Source organism: Spea bombifrons, chromosome 9 (genome assembly GCF_027358695.1).
Source record: "Spea bombifrons isolate aSpeBom1 chromosome 9, aSpeBom1.2.pri, whole genome shotgun sequence".
Classification (NCBI taxonomy): domain Eukaryota; kingdom Metazoa; phylum Chordata; class Amphibia; order Anura; family Pelobatidae; genus Spea; species Spea bombifrons.
This window is the reverse complement of record NC_071095.1, coordinates 18,223,875-18,240,079: the sequence shown is the minus strand read 5'-3', so window position 1 is coordinate 18,240,079 and position 16,205 is coordinate 18,223,875. Positions and strand designations below refer to the sequence as shown.

Here is a 16,205-nt window from a genome sequence, read left to right as displayed (position 1 = left end):
CCACACAGACTCTACCACACAAACACCCAAACACATACAACAACACAGTCTCTATCACACAGACACCCAAACACACACACACCAGGACAGGCTCTGCCACACCGACACCCAAACACACACACCAACACAAGCTCTACTACACCGACACCCAAACACACACAAGGACAGGCTCTACCACACCGACACCCAGACACACACACCAGGACAGGCTCTACCATACCGACACTCAAACACTCACACCAACACAGGCTCTGCCACACCAACACCCAAACACAAACACAGGCTCTGCCACACCAACACCCAAACACACACACCAACACAGGCTCTACCACACCCACACCCAAACACACAACCCAACACAGGCTCTACCACACCCACACCCAAACACACAACCCAACACAGGCTCTACCACACTGACACCCAAACACACAACCCAACACAGGCTCTACCACACCGACACCCAAACACATACCAGGACAGGCTCTACCACACTCACACCCAGACACAGACACCAGGACAGGCTCTACCACAGACACACAAATACACATACAGCAGGACAGGCTCTGCCACACCGACACCCAAATAGACACACACACCAGGACAGGCTCTGCCACACCATCAGCCAAATACACACCAGGACAGGCTCTGCCACACCGAAACCCAAATAGCCACACACACCAGGACAGGCTCTGCCACACCATCAGCCAAATACACACCAGGAAAGGCTGTGCCACACAGACACACCCAGACACACCCAAACACATACACCAGGACAGGCTCTACCACACCAACACCCAAATACACACACACCAAGACAGGCTCTGCCACACCGACACCCAAATACACACACACACCAGGACAGGCTCTGCCACACCGACACCCAAATACACACACACCAGGACAGGCTCTGCCACACCAACACTGACATACACACAAACCAGGACAGGCTTTACCACGCCAACACCCACATACACGCACCACGACAGGCTCTGCCACACATACACCCAAATACATACAGGGGAAGGCACACTGAAGCATAAAAAATGTATTTTCTACACTGCTTTGTCATTAACTCCCCCATTGTATTTTTGTCTCCTTGTGTATTGATGGCCCAGCCAGACCCCCTTTTAGTATTGATTACTTTCTCCCCCCCCACAACAACCTTGTGTATTGCCCCCTTTGTGCATTTATTCCCCCACACCCTTGTGTATTGCCCCCCAGCATTGATTTATGTGATGCCAGAACTAACCCCCTTGTCAGGGTCCATCCAGGCTGCGGAGCTGCATATCTCTGTTTTTCCCTGCCATGCCTCAGTTCCCATGTTTTGCTGTGGTCCACTCCTGGATTTCCGTATGCTGTCCTGTACCTTCCAAATGCCATAGTGTGTTACGCCAATAGCTGTCAGACGATCACAATTGACGTGTAACGGCAAAGTAAAGATGTCCTTCTTTGGAAACAAGAAATTAGGACAATAAGTATCGGCACACATAGTGTCTGCCTTACCTCCTCTACGAACACCTATAAATTCAGATCTGTGTGCCAGTTCGCTAAACTAGTCCTTCCCTTTCTATTTAAAACACTCCTGGCCACAAGTTTTTACCAAGATGTTGGTGAAACGCCGGCTGGGTGGTATCCCTACTTTATAAGCTTCCCTCTCTGTCTGGGTCATGGATACAAAGCAGAAAAACCTAAAACTTAAATATTTATCCTTGTCATTTACGAGATTGGTGGGGGCCAGTACAGACTTCAACCAAATTTCCAGCAACAGGAAACCAAAATGAAGATCACATCTAAGTCATATTTATTATTGCTCAGTAGTTTCATGTAGCCACAGATTACCTTTGATGGGAAAACGGAATAATATTTTCAGTGAGGGGCATGAGCCAGAGCAACAGGCTATTCATTTTTAATGTTAATACAAACATTTTTTTTAACCAGAAAGCAGAAAAGGTTTTGGCTTTTGGAAAGAGTAATTGGATCACCCAGTATGTCTTTGGATCATTTCATTATACTTTTGAAAAAGGTATTTTAATCTCTGGTGTACCTGTGGGAAAAAAAATAAGTAGCACCTTAAGGAGAAGCTGCAGTTCCAGAACCGCAATACAGCTTCCTATCTTCGGTCTGATTCAAGGCAGTGTTGGCTGCTTGAAGCAGCTAATCAGTGGTGGAAAAGGGCTCCCATTGCAATAATAGGGAGCACTTTCGGTACATGCGCCAAGGTCTTATTGGATCCTCTGGAACTCATGCGTGAGCCGAGTGCTAGAGCTGTCTGGTGTATAAAAGGCACGAGTGCTTTGGCAAGCGGGAGATGTGTTCAGCCGAAAACAAATCCCGCAAGTCAAGGAGCTAAGAGCTGGGAAAGGAGGCAAACACCCACAGTGGGATTCTGCATTAACTCCCCCCATTCCTTTGGAAGGGGGTGAAATGGCGTTTAAAAGTGGACACGCTATCATATGCATTAAAATGGTTGCAGGGTCCCTTTAATATGTATACATTTTGTACTTTGGGTTATACCCAAGATGTCCCAGATGGACTATTTACCGTGATCATCCAGGGGCATAGGTCTTAAACCTGGGGCGTTTTTTAAAAAAAAAACTAGTAAAATCAGATTTTCTTAGTGTTTTAGGCACTTTTATTTCAGGCGATACAGCCCTTCATACCTTATAACAAAAAATATATTTTTTTAAGCTTTTTTGTTTATTGCACAATGTTTTATTGTTAATGCAGTCTTACATCATCAGAGAACAGGTTAAATATAAAAATGGGGTGATTTGCTGAGATATTCATCTAGTAGACATGAAGGATTGTTGAGTGAAAACGTTAATGTTCTGCTTTCCTGGAAAATACTTTTTTTTTTTCTTTTTATCATGAGTCAAGTTTATCCGAGAAGCAGAATTGAAGCAGTGTCTTTTAAATCCCTTTAGAGCAAATACAGCTGCAGCTCTGTTCAATTGAAGCCTTTTTTTTTTCTTCTCCTCTGAATGCTGTTAGTGGAAACGATTGCCGGTCTGAATCATTCTCTGCATGGGGTAACCCTTAGAGCAGGACTGTCCAAGTGGGAGCATAAGGGCCAGATGCAGACTCCAAGGGGATTTTATACAATCTCAACAAAGGGAACAATATACAGGAAAGAAACGTATCACCCAGGAGAACCATGAACAAGTGTAAACGAGAGGGTCACAGAGCTCGAAAAGGCTCCAGAACCATTGACGTAATAGCTGCCCGGCCATGTCTATTAGTGATACCAATGAGGAAAAGTTTGGCCTCTGATATAACGAAAGGCTGAACTTTTCATGTTGGGACCTTATTGTAAAATTTAATTCATAAACCTTGACTTTGGGATTGCGTAGAGATGTTTCTTTATACGTTTCTTGGATTTATTGAGCTAATACAGGGCAGTGAGTTTTTACTGTGATCTGTACACTTGGCCCAGCTTAAATGATCATATCAGCAGCAAGGGATTTATTTTTTTGCTAAAGCATGGTTGTACCGTTTGGACTTATCATTGCCAATGTCTATGTTGAAGGACCTACCCTTGTGATCTTCTCCTGCAGAAGAGCTTGGATGGTCCTGTATAAAGCAGATAGTTGAGATTTCAAGTGAGATTTCTTGATGTCAACTCACCATCACTGCGCCATGATGTGTATTAAAGCTCACCTTTCAATAGAAACATGCCGGCCCTATATTGCTTTGGGCTCTAGCATTTGTATTACTCGTTCACATACCTGTCTTTATAACAGTACTCTAAACTTCATTCATTTATATGCATATAGGTTTTGTCTGCCCAATGATCTACATAGTAAAAACCTAAATTTTGTCTCTGCTATATCACACTGGAAATTTGTCATTGAGATGTGAAAATTCTGAAATTTCTTTACCTTCTAGTTGGTAATGGTCTTCAAAAGGACCATTTGTTTGAAAATCCTTTAATCCTTAATATTCATTCTTGTGTGGACATTTGGAAAATTCAAGTTATTATCACCTCATCGTTCTACTTTTTCCATGTGATGCTCTCCAGAACATATTAAAGAAACAAAAATTGGGGAAATAGTTTTATATAAACATAAGTGTTAGGCCACGTTCTGTGACCTCAAAAAACCATCGACATTTACAATTTTTTCCCCTTTTTTTTGTGTAATTGGATTCTTAAAATTTTAGTTAGCAATGGCAATTTTAGCTGCGTAGGACTCATTCACAGCTATTAGTAAAGTAAATTTGCTTATTAAAACTACTTTTTTCCCATCATTTTTAATTATGTTGGGCATAATAGTATAAAAGGGACAACCTAACTAAAGTCTCCTCACTCGACCCTTACAAAGGTTGCCTGAAGCGACCAGCTGCCAACAAAGGGTTAAAGTAATATAAAAGGGATGAATAATCAAAAATCCCCAAAACAGGGACTTCAGACACATTAGGTAGGTTTTTAATATGCATACATTTCTTATTTTAAGTTGTACCATTAAGCAGGGATATGTCAGATAAAATAACAAAAAAAACTATAACCATACATGTATAAGTTAAGTGTAAAAGTGCTTTGGAATAAAAGTACTAAACAATACAATAAAATGCCTTTTTAAAAAAAAATCTTAATGCCTACTTGTAAGAAATATCGGTTTATACCCAGAAGGCAGTCATCTTATTCTCACACTGACATCTAGTGGATGGTACTGAAGAATATTTTAAAACTAAACTAAAGAACTATACACAAATGTAATATAAATACTGGCTATAACATGAAAAATATATAAAAACAAAAAAAAATCACCTTACTTCGTCATAAGAAACAGCTCTCCTGGTCTTTTCGAGAGATACAAATTATTGAACTAGTTAGGAAGACGCCTGACGGCCAATAGATATAGATATAGATTTTTGGTTTTTAAAGATATATTTTAAAAAAATGGTCCAGAATATGTGGACAACACACACGATGTTTGTGCCACTTCTCATTGACAAAGACTTGTATTTCTCCTAAAGGCTTCATCTTGGGCATCCACAAATCTTTACTATAACGCTTGGGGATTAGAGGAATATGTTTGCCAATCTGGAACATCAGTCACTTTGAGGGGCAGTAGAAGGACATCTTTTTTCTTTCTTTCTTTTCATTGATCTCTGATTGCATTGAATACTCTATATACTTGGTTTATTAGTTTGTGTATCATGTGTTTTGTTTTATTTAGATTTATACAATCTGAAATATGGGTGTTGGCCCAAATAGGTTGGAGGCCACTATGCTTTTGTAATCGCATTTTGTGCAGTGAGATAGTTTGGGATCCTTCAGGCTATATCTCGTAATCCTCTGTATCAAGTCTTCTTGCAGGAAGATTATATCACCTGGTGAACTCTGTGACCTGGTCAAATAACTCTGCTGTTGTGGACTTCAGTTATCGCAACGGCTTGGACCTGGAATATTTTGTAAACCATGGCACATACAATGTCATCAACATAAAAAAGGAGCCTCGTGGTGGCATGCGCTACCAGCTCAACTCCCTAGGCAATGTTGCCAAGTTTGCCCATGTAGCCCTTTCAATTTGTCTGAAAATATCTATTTTTGTATTAATTAAACTAGATATAAAGGTGGTTCCTTGGCAAATCTAAATAGGACATTACTAGCTGTGAGATGTGCACTAATGCCAACAGCTGTGGTTCTGGAACTGGTTCTCCTGAAAGTCCTAACTTGGCAGGGTGTTAATAGCCTTAATATTTCAGCTTATGTACTATTGTGATATGAAGTCACCACCTCTAGTCGGTGATACCGGTTACCCTGGAATTGTACCGTGGGAGCATAATAAATAGTTTTTTAAAATTGAAAGCCCAATGTTTCCTTGTGTATCAGGCTCATGGTAGAAGAGCTTTCTACACTCTGCTACTGTTGATGCCTAAGGTAGAGTTATTGCCGAAAGTCACCCAACACCAGTTCAACGTTTCATTTTGTCTTTGCCAGCTGTAAAACAGTGAAAACACAAAATGCTTCAGCGATCACAATCTTTTAATTCTTCGGAACAAAGCAAAACATTTTCAGTGATTTTAAAAGATTTATGGGAAGGTGTATACAATGGAAAAGGAGGGCTTGCAAGGCCTCATAACTCACTCTTGGCTGGTCAGCACTTAAAGTTTGGCTTTAGAGTCAAGATGGCTCTTCAGGTATTTTAAGTTGACTTAATAACTCCGGCGCCAGTTAGCACTGCCGTTCATCTTGTGCCGGGAAGACTCGAATTTTGGTATCGGATTTATAACCTTTACGTGGAAGCTAAGACCAACAAACTCAAGCGTAATTGTTACGAGAAGTCATTTAACAGCATTTGGGGATCCCTGCCAAGGGTTATACCAGTCTGATGATGTCAGTCCTTCCGTTAATTGAACTTAACATTAGAAGATAGGATCAAAAAAAGGCACCAATCAAACATAGACATGGAGAGGGGGGGAGGTATCAAGGGAGGACGGAATTAAAACAAACGTTCAAAATTGTAGACAGTACACAGAACCCACCTATCACGCTGATCGGACCAAAGATAAACACAATAGAGCCAGAACATGTAGCTGCTGATTCATCACATAAAGCTTCAATCAGTGTTCTAAAAAAAATAAAAAAAATCCTATTGATGTCATGTTTCTAAGAAACATGTCCATTCTTGGTTTTAAGTGCTTTTTCTATAATAGAAACCTTTGAATAATAGTTTCAGACATCATTTTTGATATTTACATTTTGTGTTCCATTATGTGGGTTCCCAGTCTCCGTTGTGAACCTCTTAAAAATGGTCTCCCCCTCTCACTTTCTCTTTGTTTCTTTCCTTTTGAACTTCAAGAAATATAAAGATCTCGCCCATGATAAATATTTAGATTTTTCAATGTATTTAATTCACGCAATGTTCATCGAGCAATGCGTTTCATTTCTATTCTCCTTAGACAGCCCAGATGAAGCTTCATTTTGTAACACAAGCATCTTGCTAACCTCGAATTTTACAGGTGTGTTTCGCTGCGTGTGTAGTGATGTCAGTCTATGCAAACCAGCCTCATAGGGGCAGCATATGGTGGTCTTAGACTGGCGGGTTAACAAGCAGTAGTATGAGTAAAGGCATCACAAGGGGTGCTATTGGTGCCCTAGTACCCCTGTACACCTCTTCTTGTTGGCCAAGCCTCAAATGATCTCTCCCCATTGTAGTAGGGAATGAGGCATGCTTTCTACTCCATTGAATCTAGCTCAACAAGCATTAGTTCCTATCCCACGTCAGCCAGCGCTTTTACTAAAGGGGCGATGGGTCATTTATCCCCAATTCTACCTCAAAAATATGTGTTCTTTAGTTGTTAATAATGGTCATTTACCTTTAGGAGAAGCTGCAGTACACTGCTAAAAAGCAACCAATCACTGACAGGAAAACCATCCCAAGTTGTGAAACTGGTGTGACCCATTCTGAGTTTAATTTTCAACGGCTTCTTTTAAGATGGGTTGGTGCATGTCACAATTTTAATGCCTTTTTACATGTAAATTTGCAACATAATGGAATTTACTGCATTCACTTTATAGTTGTATTTGAAGTAGTCTTTAAGTACCCTTTTGTGTTTTGCTAAATTATAACATAATAATCTAAGGTCAAGGTTTTTGTACAAAGATAAAACCTTTCAAGAGTAATTCAGACCTTGATATATTTAATAATGTGTATAATTTGTGTGTAATTGATCGTTTTGTCTATTTTAATGATCTTGTGTTCTATTTTCCAAAGTGTTTGCGTCCGAGGATGCAAATAAGTGGAATATTACGGTAAAGAATCCAGCTTTAGAACATCCGAGAAATTGGTTGCTAAAGGGACAATTCAATGAACTTGTCTATAAATGTGATAAAGTGCCTTTGTGAAGAGGGATTGTCAAATGCGGAAAATGCCATTGAAATATTTGGTGATGTATCTGGTGCCACCTTCGTTTCACTACATAAAACAGCCAACAGAAAACAAGCCCTGCATTGTATGGAAACCTGGCAGCGCATGGAAATGTGGAAACAACAAGCGCCAGTATTGTTTACATGTGCGGAAGCATTGTGAGTAGGGTCTGCCCCTTCAACAACGAAGATTCAAACGGCTCAGAAGACCGTACGATCTCTTGAGCTTATTTCTAAACTGGGATAATAGCTTTCCAAATATCGGTATGCACCGGCTGATGGACCCTCTTTAAGCTCCGTACAAGGGCTCTTTTATGATAAATATTGTTTTTCTCCACCAAGTCATTAACATTCCTCAGTAAAATACTAGTATTTATATCTAAAACTATTTTTCAAATGCAATTATAATATAAGGTTATTTTGCCCTACGAGGTCCTCCACAGCCTGGTAGATCTGAAGGGTTGGCTGGGGGCCCGGTCCTAGCTAGATACATCTTTACCTCTGTCGGTGACCCAGGGCAGGACCCCAAGCTTCCCCCTCTGCAACTGCCATAAACAACCATAGAAACATAGATAGGGACGGCAGATAAGAACCATTAGGCCCATCCAGTCTGCCCAACCCCTGAGTACTTTCCTTAGTACCTGGCCGTATCCTGCGAAGAAAGTATACACCCATTTTAAATACGTAAGAAGACCTGAAAGAGCCTTTTATTTGGCTTGAGATATGCTCCATTGACCTGGACAAAGTTGAGGACTTGTCATGGGCTACAGGAGGCCGTGCTTACTGCTGCTTCCTCCTTGCATTGGTATTAATTGTAAAGGCTGAAGGATGGGTGTCCTACCTTGGAACCCTGCCAATGGCTTAATAGAATCCTTCTATTATGTACCAACATATAAAATATGTTCCAATTCTATTAGATGCTTAATGCTATGACATCATTGATACATTAGATTTTCTTAGCTTAATCTCTAAACAACATTTAAATCTATCTACATTATGAAATTATGTCTGGCTCCTAAGAGTAACAAATTAAATGTTCAGATTTTGAAAATATTTCAGACAGCTTTGTGAACAATATCCACCTTGTGCTAATTATGATTCTGAGTCATGTTTGCCTGTTGGGTATGGAGCTAGCAACAGTTTACGGAAAAACGGTTTTCATCTACATCAGGGTGTTAAGAACAATGTCAACCCAACTAACCATGTGTGAGGTTCACTGAGAGTTCACGGGCTAAGTGTTTATGCACAAATACCATGATTAAAGCGCAACCATCAAATATATTGTGTAAAATACAAAGTATGACTTTAATCACAGCTGCCGCTTGTGTCGTAAATATGGCAGGAGTCTTATGAACCCTGGCTTTCCCAAACTTTCACTTTCTTGAAGAAAGCAAGTTATGAAACAAATCCACCGTGGTTGGTGGTAAAGTTTGGAGAAACTGTAAAATGTAATTACTTGAAGTAGTTTTTGCATGTCCACCAGGCTGAATGTTTATTTAAAAATATTTTTTGATATAACATTGTTGGCTGTCATATGTCATGGGCCGTGGCTGGTGTTTATTGGAGTCATGGAAATCTTTTTGTCCCTTCGTATTCCATGCACATTGGAAGTGGAGGAGAGTTTGGGACCGTCCATTTGTTTGACTGTAAGTCATCGTTATACGCTAGCAGTCAACTAGCAAAACCTAATGGGTAGAGCAGACCCTACAACATAGTGAAATGAGGTGGCTCCTGGTAGGAGGTGCTACCCTGAGATACTTTCCTGTTTAACAAACAGATGCGTACAGGATGGTGAAATCCGAAACATTGTATCTAGGAGACTAGAACAAACTTGAAGTCCTAGGGCCAATCTTGCTTATGGAAGAGTTTGTTCTGTAGTTGTGGAAGGACCACCAGCTGGAGGCATGGTGAATACCTTCCAGTCATACTGAAAAACTCAGGAACACAGTTTGTCCATTGCTTGTATGTATAATGCCAAGCATTCTGAAGTGTTGAAGCCACTAGATGCAGCTGGCACCAATAATTTCCCATCTTCTACCCATGGAGAAAAATGACAGAAAATATACCACCCTTCTGATTCCAAGGGGCTCTAAATGGCATTGTATTATTCTTGTAGGGCAACAGCACAGTTTATCTTAATTTAGTAGTCGTCATTGTGAAGTTGGATAATCCCATTCCTACGTTTTGTAGGCTCTCGTATATATATTTTGATCCTACAAATTTTCTGTTTGGTTTATAGTAAAATACAGAGCTTATCAGAGGACACGAAATGTATGCTTTCAGTAAGCAAATTAATATGTCAACAGTTCTGCTGGAGATATGGAGACTGCAAAGGACCAACATATTCTCTGATTCATTTTCATGTTTTATGGATTATGGCAAAGAATTGGGAGCAAAGAGAGGTCAAAATGACCTGAGAAGCTGCCCAAGAACGAGTACTTGTAATTCCATCTAAGGATATTTTACTTCAGAATTCCAAGAAAAGAATAAATCCTTCAGCACAGGGTTCTGATCCAGCGATCGATGTTTATCAGCATTTTCAAACTGTACAAATCTTTCACGCCTCAATCTGGCCATCCACGTTTTAGTTGTAAAAAAGGAAGCAGCATTGGAGGATTAAACCGTTTAAGTAATATTTGTTATCCGTTACGGACATATCACACATTTTATTTACATACTCATATTAACGTATCAACGTATGTTTTGACCCCTAGAATTTTAAGTCTTCGTCGGGACTTTTACAAACTTAAAAGAACAAAAAGTTACGTTAAGTTTGTAACATGTTAAATATCCATAAATGAAATTGAATAAAAAACTAAACTCGAATATTCTAAGTGCATCAATAGACGCAGTTTGCAGGCTACAGACACAGGGTAGTTTTATTTTAAATATGTATTGCGGCTAAGTTGCAATATGTACTCCAGCTCCTATGACTCAGACTGGTCTGGTATGTTAAGCATCATGGGAAAGTGAGTAAAACTAGACTGTCAAAGGTTAGCTTTTATATCATTATGGAATGACACTACAGCTGGCCGAACACCATTATATTACATTTATTTATATAGCACCAGCAGATTCCAGAGCAGATTCCAGATAGTGCTGTTACAACAAAGTGCAATAAATTAAAATCACACTCAATAACTAACTGGTACAAAAGTAGAAGAGGACCCTGCTCTTGTGATCTTACAATCTAGACTAGGGTAGATGTGGCTAATCTTTGCCACCCCGTTTACTGTAAACTAAAGTTTGTGTTGCGTAGGTTCATGATGGTCTGTACTACTACTGTTCAAATAATTATTCCAATTAATGGGTAACTAACAGTAACTTCCCATCAGGAAACCCCTCTATTGAGCCAACAAAGCTAGGCAATTGGGATGGGGTAAGGAGGCATTGAGGTGGGAGAGGGGAAAGGTTGGGAGGATATTTTGCCCCTTCAGGAATAAATCCCGCAGACGTCCATGATTGCGGATTCAGTAGACTGTTTACATGCATTGATCCCTTTCTACGTTTTTCTCTTTCAGTTTTTAATAAGCGACCGGGATAGGGATCCTCAGTGCAATCCTCACTGTTCCCGGTCACAACCCAAACCAGTTTGTGCTTCAGACGGCCGGACCTACGAATCCATGTGTGATTACCAGAGAGCCAAGTGCAAGGACGCTGCCCTCAGCGTGTCTCACCGAGGACGGTGCAAAGGCAAGAAAATGTTCATCTACCTCCGATTTGTAAACCATTGCAGTGGCGGCCCATTGGGTCGCTCCTTGACTCCAATACTTTATCTCCTGGGCTTTTTTTTAAAAAAAATGATATCATCTTTAAAATGTGTTCTCCAAACACTGAGGACGAAACAGCCTCTGTCTCAGTGTTTCGCTATGTGGGACACATGTAAAAAAGAATGGTAATTAAGCTTACATGATTCATATCTGAAATGAGTGACCTTTGAAGGATCTTTATCTGTTCCCAAAAGTTATGTTTACTAATTTTTAGGGATGTGTGAGGGGTAAAATACAAGCGTCCTTTTCACAACCTTGGTGCAGAACATTGGAGTAGGCAAATAAGACAGAAGAAATTGCTTGACGCTCTTACCAAACTTTTACATAGAGTACGTACCAAGATCAGCCTTGACTGTTTCTGAAGATTTAGCCTTCTGACCAGACTGGTTTTCATGAATCGTTAACACATTTTTAGGTGGTGTGTGGGACAAAATGACCATAGAAATCCTCTCTACCTGTCGGCAGCAAAACTCTCCTCTAAACCACGGGGTTTAGATTGTGGGTACACGGCATTTGCGTTCTTGGAAGTAGATTATATTATACAGTCAGCTGTTTTTACATTACAGCCTCATGGTATATTACCAAATGAAAAGCTCATCAAGTGTTTGTGTCTTCTCCGCAGATGCCGGCCAGAGTAAGTGTCGTTTGGAAAGAACTCAAGCTCTTGAACAAGCTAAAAAACCTCAGGAAGCCGTGTTTATTCCAGAGTGCAACGAGGACGGAACATTTACTCAAGTGAGAATTTTCTTCCAGTTTTAAAAATAGCGACAAGGTTTTCAGTGGGTGGTTTTAATTTCGTATGCAGTTTTTTTTTTTTTTTTTTTTAAATCTCATTTTTATGTGTTGGGGGGGTATATTTAAAAAAAAAACAAAAAGAACATTTGGATTATTTTAAGCAAATTACACGCTAGAATAATACACAGTGGTTGACACAGTCTTGCCACCCAACATGACCACATCCATAAGTTCCAGGGTAACGTTACTGGCTCATGCAGTAGGAGGAGATTTAATATGATATACAAGTAAGACTAGTACTAGTCCTAGACTGGTCAGCATCAGGGTTGTCTGTCTTAAAGTGCCAAAAGTGCCAGTTATCCGCAGTCCGGCAACACTTATCATATAATCAGTATGAAGGAGCCAGCTCCAGTAGTTGACCCAGAGAACCTGCCTCTTCACCCCGAGACAGGTGGTATTTCAGCAGAAATGGTAGGGGGTTCTTTTTTTTTAATTTTGTTTTTATTTGGAGCTCTGAAGTAATATAGGACTGAAAAAAAACAACAACTTGGAATTTCCATAAAGCTTCATAAGTCAGAACGTAGCGTTACTGCTGCAAAGGACTCATTTGTCATAGACAAAATACCACATTGATCATTTATGAAAGTACGTGTTTTTTGACATGTAAATATTTTTTTTTTTTTTGCTTTCCCCTGTCAACAAATGACTAAAAACATTTAATAACGCACACCCAGTTGACAATGTAAAATGTGTCATTTTGTAAATGGAACATCTGTTGCCAAGTGGCTTATTATTCTGTTCACAAAATTAGTTTTTTACCACTTTATTTAATGGGCATTTTCAATAAAATACTTGTATAACAATATGTATTTGATATATCGTTATGAAATCCATACCTCCCAACTGTCCTGTTCTGTAGTGACAGCCACAATTGTCTTGTATCGTCTATCTGCCCCACCATAATGCTCTGTTGTCCAGCTTTTACGGGGATTATTGAGTTTAGGGGGCACCTCAGATCTCTCCAGTGTACTGAATTGGGGAATCAATCAAGGTCTGTGGTTTTGGAGAATAGTCCTCAATTGCAGCTGCCCCTGCTTACCTATTAAAGTGGGATTCTACTTAAACAGATGGCTTTGTGGAATGTTGGGGTATAGTAGTCTTATCATGGGGTAGTAGTCCAATCACATTTTGTCTCGGCCAGTAGGAGCACGTTGACCACACTCAGCCGTACAGAATGTTTGCAGCCAGATCTGAACTAGATCCTCTCCATGACTTGGCCACCATGCGTTTGGAGTTTTGAGGGACCCTGGGTGGTGAACGTGTTTTCTGAGTCCTGATATTACTGGATCATTTGGTAGGGTTTCTCTACTGAAAACTGCCAACCTGGCGCTGACTCCACTCGACGCGTTCCCAGAATGGCTCAGACCTAATGTTTGAGTAAATACAGTTTCAGGTACACATCTGGAACCTACCACGGCCGAAATCTGCAAATAATCTAATAGCCTGATATGTTTATTTTACACATTGCCTGTTTGCACTGCTCCGTAACCCACAGTAATCACCGCGATACAATGTTTTCTCTGAGAAGTGGTTTCTCTGTTGGCATGTGTTATGAATACTGTCCAGATGTTCCTTTTGATCTGGGAGAGGAGCTCAAGAGATCAGCCCTGTGTGTTCCTTGGATAAAGGTTACTGAAACCCAAGCGGCATCCGGGCCCCGGAAGACTGAGTTTGTGTAGCAATATATTTGACAAGTCGCTCGTACGGTTGTAGACCAGGTTTCTTTATTCCGGACCTCTCCTTCCCTGCCTGCACCCTCAGAAAAACACACAGGTGCATACGGATCATATAATTAAAAGCATGTAGGAAACTGCGTGAGGTTGCTGGTGGATTGAATTGAAGATGGTGGTTCACCTACACGTAGTGTGCCAGATAGCCAGCCCAGGCTTGTAGGTAGGAGACTTTTCAGTTGAGTTGTGTTTCAGCTCCTTGACGTCACTATACATCATGAAGGTCCAACCCCACCGAGCTTCTGCTCCAGGAAGAGCTTGGCTGGTTAGCATTATTGTGGGCATAGTATTTATGCATAGGAATAAAAGGCCCCTACCCCACAGAGCTTACAATCTAACTACACAGATGCAATGGGTGGCAATTTGTAGGTTTAAGGAAATTGCTTCTGTATAACAAGCGCCTTTAAAATAAACGCCTTTAAATCGGGTGATGCTTTAGAGACCTTGTCGTAATTAGTATGGTTTTCTGTCTGGTTTAGTCAAGCATGTTGATATTAGAGAGATTTATATTTAAAATATACCCGTCAGGCCCATTACACATTCAGAGTTGGGACTTTTCCTGGACCTTTTCAGCATGCGTAACCCATCACGTACCATTCAACACCACGGGATTAAAACCACAGACAGATTTTTGGAAAGGCTTCATTTCTGCGCAGACAGGGTAACGCCGGTGATATATGGCGAGGTGCACAGCACTGTTTATATAACCCAACGTTATAGCGGCAAGTCTCGCTGAGCTGGTGACAAAGGGAATATTTTTGTCCAGTTTGGGGCTCGCTCGACAAACAGTCCGGCGTTTCTGAGTGGGAGATATGATTATTTATGTGCCTCCAAGGAAAATGTGAGGTTTTCTGAGAATGAATGCCGCAGTTGTTGTGATTTGTACTCGGCGTTGCCTTCATTTATTAAGAATCTAAGTTTGAGAACAGAAAAGAAAATGTTTTGCTTATTCCACAGCACGAGAGAGATCAGGATGGACTATATGGGAATAAGAATCTCCCCGAAATAGCTGGCAAAAAACACCATAATATATCGATGTATCCGATATGTTCCAGCTTCTCTTTCTAGGGTACATAAGATTCATAGTTTGAATGGCGGTATCTATTTTATAGAATAATGCCTTTTTATGTATTCATTGGTCATGAAGATTATTAACAATGGGCTGTGCCTTCCATGGAACTGGAAGTCAAGTTGTGGATGACTTTTTTGCTAAATATTGGTAACACCTCCCCAGTATTGATAAGAACCTACTTTTGCCCGCAGCATTAGTTCATCTGTGGCTGGTCTGTATGAGATGTGGAGTAGTCTAGTTGGCTGTAGATATCTACAGCTTGTCCCACCTTATCCGTTGATCCAGCAAGCCACTGCAGTAAGCTGATTTTAGTGTCGTGTTCATGGAGTGATTAATGAACAGACTCACCCTTGTGGCATGAAGGACTATTCTGTTGGAAATGTCCATTAACGGATACACCTGACTGCCACTGTGTTAGAATATTCTTTGTCTTGAATATCTAAACTTCTCCAGTGACCAAACAGCAATCAACACTGATAAGACATCTTGTGGTATGCAACCATCGCCCCAATTTTCACTTGCCAACCTGACAAGGGCCGTAATCCGCCCATTTCAAAATGAGCTACCCACACTCACCTTACCACCCAAAGCTTTGGCTTCTTGGTTCACATCGATCACATTGTGTGTTTTGCTGAAAAGATCACAGGTCGTCGGCTGCCATACCCTTTTAATGTTAATGTACGACAAGGTATGCATTCTCCATGTAATGCCCTCAATATTTCATCATTTTGTTGATGAATTCTAATCTGCACATACAATACAAGAATCTGTTATTGTTTTGGGGGTTTTATACTGCATCTACTCCCTGTATTTCCACATCTTGTTACCACAGACAATTCCCTGCTGATCACCATCCTCAGAGGGTAGGGCAAAATAGAATTTTGAACCCAGCCTGATTTAAACATTACGTACAACATTCTTAAACTGGGAAGAAGCTGAGTTAACCAGTGGAATGAAATGTTGGCACG

The 16,205-nt window shown here is 40.5% G+C and overlaps 1 protein-coding gene across 3 annotated transcripts in view; it reads left to right on the top strand.

Annotated features, from left to right (window-relative positions):
* The window catches only part of SMOC1 (SPARC related modular calcium binding 1), a 53,088-nt gene that overhangs the window by 8,045 nt on the left and 28,838 nt on the right, over window positions 1–16,205 (top strand). For all 3 annotated transcript variants that reach the window (XM_053475047.1, XM_053475046.1, XM_053475048.1), the window contains exons 2-3: window positions 11,392–11,563; window positions 12,263–12,375. In XM_053475047.1, coding sequence (XP_053331022.1) covers window positions 11,392–11,563; window positions 12,263–12,375 — 285 coding nt within the window. The remainder of the gene's footprint in view (window positions 1–11,391; window positions 11,564–12,262; window positions 12,376–16,205) is intronic.